At 37.9% G+C, this 13,007-nt stretch overlaps 1 protein-coding gene across 1 annotated transcript; it reads left to right on the top strand.

Moving 5' to 3' along the window:
• Positions 1–1,045: 1,045 nt before the first annotated feature.
• On the top strand, positions 1,046–2,182 carry LOC145113435 (uncharacterized). The gene has a single exon (XM_079049527.1). It carries the CDS (start codon positions 1,046–1,048, stop codon positions 2,180–2,182), a length of 1,137 nt encoding a protein of 378 aa, XP_078905653.1.
• The last annotated feature ends 10,825 nt before the right edge of the window (positions 2,183–13,007 follow it).

Raw genomic sequence — 13,007 nt, 5'->3', positions numbered from 1 at the left:
ATGTATAGCCAACTTTACTGGAGTGGGTAAAGAAATGACAACACGATAGGTTATAAACCTCTAGTCGTGTGCTAGTGATGAAATACAGGTTTTATTCTTGATTAGTTCTTGAAACTATTTCAGGATCTTTTAGACTCCCACCGTCTTCTTGACCTATAAGACTTGCTTGTCAAATATTCAAGGGAGAGTGTGGATTCTAATCAAGAAAAACACTTCACACAATTGGCCTTAGTTGGTCTTTGTTTTATCCAAAACATCACAACTTACCAATTTCAAATGTATAAGAGTAGAAAACTTTTACTCTTACATTTGACAAGTGTTATAAACCTTCCTTAAGACGTGTCACTCAAATTACAATCTTGGAGTATGACTCTAAGATTTGTTTTGGAACGAAGTATGACTCATCTTGTTAATTTGACCACTTCAACAATTCATGACTCCTCTTCTTAGCCATAAGAATGCACTTAGAGGATGAATTGTGATAAGGTCTCATTAATCTTTAAGATGATCATTGTTGGGTCTATAATATTGCGTCTTGGGCTCGTGTCTTTAGCCCAGTTTTGTAACCGGATTGGGCCTGTCCATCCATGTCTTTATTTTATCCTAGGGTTTAGTATTTATAGATGCATGCACGCATCTTTGTAGGTAACGCTTTTGATATTCATCGTATTGTAACCCTAGCTCGCCTCTACAGTGGAAGTTCTTCATTGAGCTCTGTTGAGGCGTGACTATATTGGAATCATTAAGCACATATTGATTCTATCTTGTGTTCATTATCATATTTAAATTACTTGTTTGTTCATAGATAAACCTGTTGAAAGATCTAAACGATCTTAGAGTTACTAACTCCACAATTGGTATCAGAGCAGGAGGCTGTGTAATTCATACACATCTCTTCTGTTGCAGAAGTGATTAGGGTTTTTCCGCATTAATTGATTTTGATTGAGCCGTCATTCCTCATTGACGTATCTCATTAATTATCAATCTTACCCTAACGACATATTACAAGTCTGATCTTAAATAGGTTATCGATCAAACTATGTTTATGGAAGATTCACAAACAAATCCGATCAACATCTCCAATAGCATTGGATCAACGACAAGGATTCCAATCTTGTACACTCAGGATTACGAAGTGTGGACGCATCACTTCGATGATTACGTGATCGGATCTGAAGATAATGGTTATTTGATTTGGGAAGCAATCACAGTTGGCCCATTTGCTCATACAAACTCATCAAGAATTATTAAAACACAAAAGGAGTACAACGATCTGCTCAATGATGTGAAGGATGTTGCTCAAGATGAAAAAGAGAAATTTCAATGCAACATCAAAGCGTTGAGAATGATAAGATTCGCCTTACAATCGGATACCTTTCGGTTGGTAAGCACATGCACTACAGCGAAAGAAGTATGGGATAGGTTGAGGGAGTTGTATTCCACAGACGAAGATTTGGAGCACTCAATTCAAACTCTGCTACTTTCTGAGTTTGACGATTTCAAACAAAAGCCCGAAGAGAAGCTTACTCAAGCGTTTGATCGGTTCAATCATCTTCTTAGTAGGATGATAAAGCATGGAATAGAGAGAAAAGTAATTGAGCAAAAAGTGACTTTCATGAATGGTCTCAGGGCCGAATGGATGGCAGTTGTGTCTACTGTAAAGGCACATGAACGGTTTAAATCTTATTCGCTAGCAAAGCTCGTAGGGATACTGAAGTCCCATGAAAGTACTGTATGCAAGGAAACGAACGTTGTTTCAAGTCTGGGATCTCTAGCGCTTATCTCCAAAGGAAAAAGTACTGTTAAAGAAGAAGAAGAATTAGATCTGGCTGATTATGATCTAACCGGTGAAGACTACGCGCTGATGGTGTCCAATCCCAGAAGGTTCATCAAGAAAAGATTCCCAGTCAACAAAAACCAAAACTGGCAGGGAAGTTATAGTGCTGAGAAGGTCAAAGAGGAACTGAAGAGCACACCTCAAAGCGAAGAGTTGAAGAAGGAAGCAAAGAGCGGTGGTGACTCCGGCATCAACTGTCATTATTGCGGAGGCAAGAATCACTACGCTAAGGATTGTGTCATGAAGAAGATGGCTGAGCGAGATGACAGGTATGATGAGGAAGCGAATCTCCTGAGAAGACTGGAGGAGATCAAGAAAAGAAAGATAGTGCTAATGTTTCAATGAATGCTTTGATTGTACAGGGTTCGGTTGTAGATGATGAGTTCGGCGGCATGGAAGTATGGTCAACTGATTCTGAAGACGATGAAGTGAGGAAACCTACTCATGGTAGGGCATTTGCGGTGAAGGAAGATGAAGTTAGTGGAAAGTGTTTGATGGTAACTTCAGATGTGTCACAGATGAGGGGAGACAACACTGATGGTGGCAATGTTGAGACAAGGGAGAGAGAGGACAAGTGTCTCGCGGCGAAGCCTATTGGAGTGCAGATCAGCGAGCTGGATGAGCTGATCAAGAAGGTACATTCCATTATCATCACATTAAAAGTCCCTTAAACAACCTATGAAAAAGAATTAAATGGCCTAAAAACAAGATTTTCAAATCTAAGTAGTAGCTTAACTCAAACTTGTGTCACAAACTCTAACCTGACTGATCAAATTAGCAGGGTTTTATCGAAGAGTGAAGAGAGACGGATGTGGATTGAGCAGAAGGAATTGGAGTTAATTAGGTCTAGGGATGAAACAATTTATTTGCAAATAGATAATTTGAAGCTTTTGAAACAGAGAAATGTCTTTTGTCTGATTGCTAAAAGGCTTTATACTAACATTACTCAATTGCATTTGGATTGTGAAATAGGAAAGAAAATTCATCACATGATTTTGCCCTTCCTTGAACTTAAGGAGGATGAAATCGACGCTGAAGCATACAACTGTGAAAATGTTGTATCTTCTGACGATATCTCTCCTACCTATAAAATTGCTCTTGACAAAATCGAATCTTTCATAAAGTCAAAAGACCACAAGGACATGCTCAAAAATTTGCTGGACGAAAATGACAAGTTGAAACTTAGAACCGAAACTATACAAAAATTTGACTCATTGAGTGCCAAATTAAGTTCAGAAAATAAAATTGATGTTGAAAATGCATCTGAACTTAATGAGGACGATGATATGAGTGAAATTTCTATAGAGGACGAGGTTGACTGCTCAGAGTTTGCTAAGAGAGAACCCGAACGCAACAAAAATTTAATCTGAAAATTCGGTTAAGTTCGCTCGAATGTCCAAAGATAAGATCAACGTCCTTAAAGAAAAGGTTGTAGTATACCAAAAGGTTCGAACAACCCCCAATCAGGTTTATAAAGTTACAGGCGTAACTGAACATCAGACAGCCGAACTCACAACATTGGTGAACGAAGATAATGCTGATGGTTGCGAAGAATTCTTCTGGTCGGCACCAATTGACAACGCAGATGAAACAGTTGGTCTTTCAGAGAAAACCTCCTGGAGAGTGAAAGGAAGGTATGTGGCAGAACCACTAAACAAGCCAAACAGCTTTGATGTGCCAAGCACAAGTGGAACAAAAGAAGTTCCAAACGAACCTATCAAAGCAGCAAGCGAAACCTCCTCACTACAGAGCGAATCTGATGTTCAAAAGCCAAATCAGATAGCGAACGTTCACAAAAAACCAAAACATGTGCATGAACGAAAGCATCAAAGAAATCTGAGGTATAAGAAAAATCTCTCGGAAAGGAAACAATTCTGGAGAACTCAGAACCCTCAGTATGTGCACTATGAAAAAGCACTGAAGACAAGGATATGAAAGCAACCGAAACAGAAGGTTCGGGTCTCAAAATCAGATGAACCGAATAGATAACTTCGGTCCCCAGACATATCACAACAAAAAGGGAGCTATCAGTCCTCAACATGAGACAGACCGAAAGGGCAGTTTCGGTCCCCCAGGTAATATCAACCGAAAGGCAGGTTTCAGTCTTCAAGGTGTAAGCAACCAAAAGGTAGGTTTCGGTCTTCAAGCTGTAAGCAACCGAAAGGCAGGTTTCGGTCCTCAAGGAGTAAGCAACCGAAAGGAAGGTTTCAGTCCTCAAGTACGAAAGGAAATTCAACAAAAATCCTTTTCTCCTTCTAAATCTCATTCTTCTTCATCTCAATCTAATTCTCAGTCGCACTCGGCAAAAGATTCAAAAGGAAAAGGGAAACTCTTTTCAAAAGACGAAAAGCACCTTACTTCCAAACCCAGAACAGAAACCCGAAAGCAAGCAGAAGTCAAAACTCCTGATCCTGCGTCTAAAACACATGAGTCTAAACCAAACAAAATAAAAGTGTTTACAATAAAAAGGAAAGATGAAACCACTCTAATAAAAAGAACTTATTTTGTTGATGTTTCTCTTGTTATTCCTTTTCCTGTAACAGGCTCACAAGGACCCAAGAAACTTTGGGTTCCTAAATCTTCTTGATTCTTGCAGGTTATGAGTGACGAGCAGTTCGACGAGGAATGGTACATAGATAGTGGCTGCTCGCGTCACATGACGGGGAGAAAGAAGGAACTAAGGGAGTTTCGGTCCCTTAAGAACGGTGGCAGTGTCAAATATGGCAACAACTCATACGACACTATAAAAGGCTATGGAATGATCACCAACGGCGATTTCACAATTTGAAAAGTTGCATATGTTGAAGGGTTGCAGCACAACCTCATAAGTGTCTCTCAACTAGTGGGTGGTACAGGTCTCAAAGTCTCTTTTGATGACGAAGGTTCAGAAATTATTGAGAAGAAGAACAACACCATTCTCCTCAAATCAAAGCGAAAAGGAGAAATGTTCCCTCTCAATCTCAATCCTATTCGAGGGAAACCAGCAATGTGTTTGTTGACGAAGGCTCATTCAGACGAAAGCAGGATGTGGCACCGAAGGCTTTCCCACCTCAACTTCAAAGATATCAATAAGTTAGTGCTTGGAGATCATGTTCGAGGTCTACCACTACTCAAATTCGACCGAGAACACCTCTGTACGGCATGTGAAATGGGAAAACAAAGTCGTCAAAGTCATCCCTCTAGAGTGAACACAAAAATAATAGAACCACTTGAGTTGCTTCATATCGACTTGTGTGGTCCATCTTTGATCGAAAGTATTGTTGGCAAAAAATACATACTTGTGATCGTTGATGATTTCTCTAGGTTTACATGGGTGTATTTCTTAAAGCAAAAATCAGAGGCGACTCCCAAACTAAAGCTCTTTATCAAGCAAGTGGAGGTTCAACTACGAAAGGTAGTTAGAAACGTGAGAGGTGATAATGGACTGGAATTCAAAAACAAAGACTTCGAAGATTTTCTTGCAGAGAAGGGAACCAGCCACAATTTCTCATCCCCATACACTCCACAACAGAACGGTATTGTCGAAAGGCGAAACCGTTCCCTATGCGAGGCAACCCGAACCATGCTGAGCTTCGCCTCATTACCCCTGTATTTCTGGGCTGATGCCATCGCTGCTGCTTGTTACACTCAGAATAGATCCTTCATGAACAAGCGTTTCTCTATCACCCCTTATGAAATCCTCAACAACCGAAAGCCAAATGTAAAGTTCTTTCACGTGTTCAGTTCTAGGTGCTTCATTTTCAACTCCAAGGAGCACTGAAACAAATTCGATTTCAAGGCAGGCGAAGGCATCTTTCTGGGATACTCATTAACTTCCAAGGCATATAGGGTTCTTACCAAGCGCTCAAAGAAAATAGAAGAAACCTATTATGTTACTTTCGATGATAGTTACATTAAGAAGTTGAAGTCTAGTGAAAATTCTGTGGATGAAATTTTCCCACAATCTGGTCAGGTCACCACATCTATTTCAAATCTATTCGAGCAATACATGTTGTTGTTTGACGAACCAGAGAAGGCTGTTCATTCTGAATCCAAAGCAGAAGATAATAAGGTTGATAATCTCAAGAAAATTATTGACGATGCTGCCGAAAAGATGATACAAGACGAACCAAACGCAACCGAACCACCAACAGCAAGCGAACCTCCAAAAGCCAATTCTCCAGTCGAGGGGGAGGATTTCTCTTCTTCAGCAAACTATGATTCACAAGTCTAGGGGGAGAATCCAGGTTCTACATCAACTGAAAGTCCATTCGAGGGGGAGTATCTCGAACCAGAAGGAGAGGTTGTGTCGTCATTCGAGGGGGAAAACTTGAAAGCAAACGATGATGACACACAATCAGAAAATGAAGAAGAAGTACATGTTGAGCTGGATCCATCTTATGATGCAAATTACCCTCCTATCACCAAATGGACCAGAGATCATCCTTTATCTCAAATAATAGGCGAGTCATAAGAAAAGGTCCTCACAAGATCTCAGCTGAAAGCGAAGCAAACTGCACTATTCTATAAAGTAGAATTTTGCATGTTTAATTCGTTTGTCTCCAAAGTTGAACCGAAGACGGTCAACACTGCCCTCGATCACTCGGATTGGATTCAGGCAATGCAAGACGAACTAAATGAGTTCGAAAGAAACAAAGTCTGGAGGCTGATTCCAACGCCAAAAGATGCTTCGGTTGTAGGACTCAAATGGGTCTTCAGGAACAAAATGGACAAGGAGGGAAATGTGATACGAAACAAGGCTCGGTTGGTTGTCAAAGGCTACTGTCAGGAAGAAGGCATTGACTATGAAGAGACTTTCGCTCCAGTTGCAAGATTGGAATCGGTTCGAATCTTTCTTGCTTATGCTGCACACAAGAATTTTGAAGTCTATCAAATGGACGTAAAGTGTGCCTTCTTGACTAGAGAACTCGAAGAAACAGTGTACGTCGAGCAACCGCCAGGTTTTGTCAACGAAAAATTCCTGGATCACTGTTATATCTTGGACAAGGCGGTATATGGCCTGAAATAGGCACCCAGAGCATGGTATAAAACTTTAACTCGATTTTTAAAGATGTCAAAATTTAAGCAAGGTTCGGTTGGCCCAACCTTCTTTCGTAAGAAAGAGGGTAACCACCTTATGATAGTGCAAATTTATGTCGATGATATCATCTTCAGCTCCACGAATCCTAGCCTAACGACTTAATTCAGAAAGTTGATGGAGACTAAATTTGAAATGAGCTCAATGGGTCCGATTAACTTTTTCCTTGGATTGAATATTAGATAGGGAATAAAAGGCATCTTTATCAATCATGAGGCATATACAAAGACTCTTCTTGCCAAATTTGGAATGATGGGAGACTCAAAAGTAAAGGTCCCAATGGCATTCGACACTAAGATCATCGGTTCGTTAATGTACCTTATAGCCAGTAGGTCGGACATTATGTTCTCGGTTTGTTACTGTGCTAGATTTCAGTCCAACCTACGCGAACCACACATGTTGGCGGTGAAGAACATCTTTCGCTATCTGAAGCGAACCACCTCGCTCGGTCTTTGGTATCCGGCAAATTCAGGATTCTTTGTTCAAGATTTTTCAGATGCTGATTTGGGAGGATGCGGACTTGATAGGAAAAGCACTACTGGAGGATGCCAATTTCTATATGGAAAATTGGTGAGCTGGCAATCAAAGAAACAGACTTGTGTCTCAGTATCTACAGCTGAAGCGGAGTACATCGCTGCTGCATCATGCACATCCCAGGTCATTTCGATCCAGAGCCAACTCAAAGATTATGGCCTCAACATGAAAAAGATCCCACTATATTTATGACTCTGAAAGTGCAATTAGGATCTGCGATAACCCAGTGCAACATTCAAAGACAAAGCATATAGCACTGAGGTATCACTTCATCAAAGTGTTGGATTAATGTCTAAGTCCATAACTATATTTGGTATGTACTTGACCCGACCCGGCATGGTCCATTTGGGTTGCACTTCACCGACACAATTTATATGGATAGTCTTTTGAGAATTGTATATTTATGATTTATATTAATATATTATAAGTTCTAATATATTAATATGGAATCATATTATTTAATTAGTATTGATCAAGACTTAATTTAGAATTAATTAAGTGATCAAAATGAACTAATTAAATATGGACTCTTATATATATGGAATGGGCCAAGTTCATTTAGGTTGTGCTAAGCTTTCATGGATAGTCCATGGAGTGTTTAACCCATGGATCATATGAAATGAAAGGTCATGGGTTTAACCCTAGTTTCCATACTATATAAAGATGTCCTTGGTTGGTGAAATTGGCACTAGTGTGGTTACACTAAGAAGGGCTAGCCGATTTCACTAGAGAGAACCAAGTATCAATATTTTCTAAAGTCTTCCAAGGTGTTTTGGTGATTTGTGATTCCACTTCAGGCTTCCACACTATTGGGGTTAAGCTCTTAAAGCTTGAAGACATCAAGCTACATCAAAAGGTATGTCATCTAACTAGTACTTTGTAGTATAAGAACTTCATAATATGCTAGTTAGGATTAAAGCCTTGGAAAGTTCTTATTTGCATGTATAATAGAGAAAACATAGATCCAAGGTTTATAGGGTTGCATGTACACCATAGGAGTGTTAGAATGCTCAAAACCCAACAGTGGTATCAGAGCCTAGGCTTGTTTTCAATTATACTTGATGCAAATTGCTGAAAAATGCTGAAAAAGTCGAATTTCAGGCATTCTGGGCACTGAACTCGCCGAGTCCACTGATGAACTCGCCGAGTCCACTGATGAACTCGCCGAGTCCATGAGTAAAATCATCCTACTCGTCGAGTAGGTTCATGCACTCGACGAGTAGGAGCCCCAGACAACATATATTCGACTTTATTGGCTAGAAATGGACTAGGAACATTACCCTAAGCTGTTTTTGGACTTATAAACTTATTTTTGATGTGGTAATGTTCATACTAATCCAATTTCTAAGATAATTGTCAATAGATTCATGTTTTGTATTAGTTTAAGTGTTATGCTAATTACATGAAAAAGTTTGATTCCAATTATCATGTTCATATGAGTTGCTTAGATTAATAGAAAAGGTTGATTGATTATGTGTCTTTGTTCCATTTTAATCTAAGAATTGATTCTAAAATGTGTTTGTGTAACTTGTCCTCAAGTTACATGAAAAGTCACAATAAAGTTTCTTAAAACTCATAAAAGTTGGCAATGGTTACAAATATGAAGAGTCTTGTCTCATTAAATGGTTTTATGACTCCATAACTTGTCCTCAAATTATGGAAGTTCAAGAGTCACTTCATTAAGTAATAAAATGTGTAACCTTAATTAATTCCATAAGTTATAAAATAAAGAAAAGTTAATTCTTTTATTAGTTTAAAGTCTTCCATAACTTGTCCTCAAGTTATGGAACTTGAAGAGTTTTTTAATTAAAAGTACTTTAAACACATAAGTTATGGAATAGAAAAAGTTTTGAAAGTTACAAAACTTGCCCTCAAGTTTTGGAATTTGAAAAGTTTTCTCTTATGAATACTTTAATTCCAAGTTAGCCCTTAGAATTTTAAAAGTTAAAATTCAACCCTTATACTTTATAATATTATAAGTTAATAATATATATAGGTATAAGAGCAAGTCAGTCTTACCGTTAGTAGGCCTCATTCACGAAGCCGGTCTATAAGGGGGGTATAAGGTTACTGCCTATAAAATGGCAGTTTAATGGGTGTCCACTCTCACCCACCGCTTCCTTGACTGGTGGAGGGTCGTTAGCCGAACGGGTAGGACAAAGACTATAAATTCTCCCTTCATTAAAAGTATTAATGATAAATACTAAGTAACTAAACCTTTTATAAATACCCAATCTTAGTTACTTAGGAAAATGTGGATAAGGTGCTAATCCATGAAATTACACTTTGCACTTTGTTTAAGTCGGTTAGTGGAGCGTGTGTGGTTAACCGACACACTAACTCGTATTTAACAAGGTAGGCAAAGGGTAACTTAATGTTTATCATAGTATCGATGGAGCATGTGTGGTTAACCGGCACATCGATTGAGGGGTAAACACTTAAGGGTACCAAGTAATTTGCATGGTTACTTCACACCTTGTTTTGTGATCCTCGGCATCCCAGTCACAAAACCTGAAGGGCACACTCGAGATTGAAACATGCCATTGAAATTTCAATGAATCTCAAAGATCTAGGAGTTTCAAATCCAATTAAAACCTAATAAATTATTTCGTTTTTCATGGTGGAAATTGGTGAATCGTCATTCACCTACCTTCAAATATTTTATAGCTTGGATTACGGCATCCATCTTCCAAGTTATAAAATAGTTTGTTGGTTCCTAGCCTTAATATTTAATATTGGGTGTTATATTAAGGACTTTAAATCAACTATCTTGAATATCTCCCAAAAGATGTCAAGTTCAAACATCTATGATCTTCCCAAATATCTTGGAACTTCACTTCCTCCACCTCCTCCAATTATTCTCCCTAACCCACAAGTTCAAGGTCACTCAAGCCCTATTGGCAAGGCAAGGTCTAGGTGTGATCACATCTTGGAGATGAAGTCACATACTGACAAGCCGGGAGAGTTGGGTGTGAAAGTGTTGAGAAAGTTAGTGGCTCAATCACTTTCTAAGTCACATAGTGAGTTCCTTTGGGACTCCTATGAAATAGACTATGACAAGACCCTTAATGATCTTATCTATTTGCTTGGTGCTGCTAAATCGGAAATGATTTAGTGTACTAGTAAAGCAAATTTGATTAGGAGATCAACTTCCCAAAACTTCATGGACAAGGGACAATAGTGACACAGGAAATCCAGAAAAAGCATTCTCTTACCAATGGAAAGGGATCGGCCATAGTCAACTCGGTTGACCAAATGGTAAAGAGAAAAAGCTAAGTCAGTGATAGTCCCGCGTACCATTACCAAATGGTCCATATGTCTATATTGCCAAAGGAAGGGGCTTTGGTTACGAAGCTGCCAAACTTACCTAAGGATGGTAAAGTTAATAAGTTTGACTTTATTTCAGGTAAATTCCATTGTCTAACTCTATTAAGTTCCTACTTGGAGATTCTTATTACATGATGTGGCTGGGTCACATGTTGATGTTTTAAGAATCAAAGAAAAGTAAAGAAACTTAAAGGAAGTATATGCTGATTCTGATCGCGAAGATGGATTTCAATCGCATGGTTCGGTGATCAGAATTTTGAGCAGGTGCTTAAGAGTTATGATAGATTGCTTAGGAATAGATGACAACAAGTTATCATATACATTTGCATTGTAAGGATTAGTTTTTCCGCAAAGTTTTAAAATAAAAGAAAAGTTTTTAATTTTATTTATTTTAAAATATCCTTACAATGGCATTTGGGAAAAAAAGATGTTTCTTATATGATTCCATTGATAGCAATATTGGAAATATGAATTTGATTCTTTCATTTGTGGTAGTGTCTAAATTTACCAAATAAGGAAAGATTCTCATCACCCAAGTTTCAGTTGGATAGAAAATTGGAATCATGCAAGTTGTATAGTATGATGAATGAGAACTTTCGAGCATTGGAAAATTAAGACTAACTGCTTGTTCACATGGATGTGTGAGTCAAGAGAAGGACTAAGGGATCAAGTACACTTTCTTGTGCACTTGTCGAAGTCCACCACAAAAGATGGTTAAGACTATTCTTCAGGATTTACTAAGGTTTAGTAAATATGATTATACTTACAAGCTTAAGTATAATTCTGAAGCATTGGAAAAATTTTCAATGTATGACAGAACGAATAAGAAGAATCAAATTAGGCAGAAGGATAAAAGTTTCTCAAATCTGAAAAGATGGGAGAGTACTTTAGTATCATGTTTGAAGATCATCTTAATGATTTTGAGACCTTATCACAATTCATCCTCTAAGTACATTCTGATAGTTAAGAAGAAGAGTTATGAATTGTTGAAGTGGTTAAATCAAGAAGATGATTCATACTTCATTCCAAAACAATTCATAGAGTTATACTCTAAGATTGTAACTTGAGTGACGTGTCTTAAAGAAGGTTTAAAATACTTGTCAAATGTAAGAGTAAAAGTTTTCTACTCTTGTACATTTGAAATTGGTAAGTTGTGATGTTTTGGATAAAACAAAGACCAACTAAGACTAATTGTGTTAAGTGTCTGTCTTGATTAGAATCCACACTATCTCTTGAATATTTGGCAAGAAAGTCTTATAGGTCAAGGAGACAGTGGGAGTCTAAAAGATCCTGAAAGGGTTTCAAGAAGTAATCAAGAACAAAAAAATACATGTATTTCATCACTAGCACACAACTAGAAGTTTATAACCTATCGTGTTGACATTTCTGTGCCCATTCCAGTTAAGTTGGCTATACATTTGAGTTCTACATGTTCTCAATTGTTTGCATAACTACTTGGAAGCAATGGCAGGCCCTTGAGCTGCCAGGTGGGAAGAAGTTAAGATTGCACAAGTTCAATCCATATGAGTTAGGATTTGTCACTAACCTAGTATTGTGATTATGGTTTTGACAAATTCACGTGGATAAGAACACATATACCATAAAATCTAAGTGTCATAAGGTTTCTCTTCGATTCATGAAAATGATGGTAAGGAAACTCTTTCACTAAGTAGATTTTAAGTAGATAGCAATTGTGACTTTTGCAGTTCTCAAAGTCGTTAGTGGAGCGTGCGTGGTTAACCGGCACACTAACATTGACTTATGAGAAATGGCAAAAGGTCTAAACAATTTAGACTATGATTACGGCATCCCTTTTCATAGTTTTGAAATTTTTTGGACACACTTGTGAGCTATCTAAGAGAGGTGTATAATTTTGATAAAGTCTTATCAAGGCAATCTAGTATCAGAAATCTGAACTTTGGTAAGAAAGTCAATAAAGTATTGATTTCTAGAAGTCCAGTTGATTTCTGGGTACATGTCAAAGCTAGTGGGAGCATAAGTGTTATGCTATTAATCATCATGTTAGTGGGAGCATGATAATTATGATAAAGGTTGCAAGTTAGCAATGTTAATTATAGAAAACAAAAGTTTCAATTCATGAGGCTGCAGGGGTTGGAAAAGTTGTTTTGCTATAATTAAGGGAGAGGAAATTATACTTCACTTCAATTCTAAAAGCTTAGATTGAGATTTTAATCGTATTTAGTCAAGAATATATATGAATTTCATGTTGGA

The sequence above is a fragment of the Lactuca virosa genome, chromosome 5 (genome assembly GCF_052849685.1).
Source record: "Lactuca virosa cultivar CGN04683 chromosome 5, Lactuca_virosa_CGN04683_v6, whole genome shotgun sequence".
In the NCBI taxonomy this organism is placed as follows: Eukaryota; Viridiplantae; Streptophyta; class Magnoliopsida; order Asterales; family Asteraceae; genus Lactuca; species Lactuca virosa.
The sequence above is the reverse complement of the archived record's forward strand: the minus strand, read 5'-3'. Positions and strand labels throughout refer to the sequence as shown.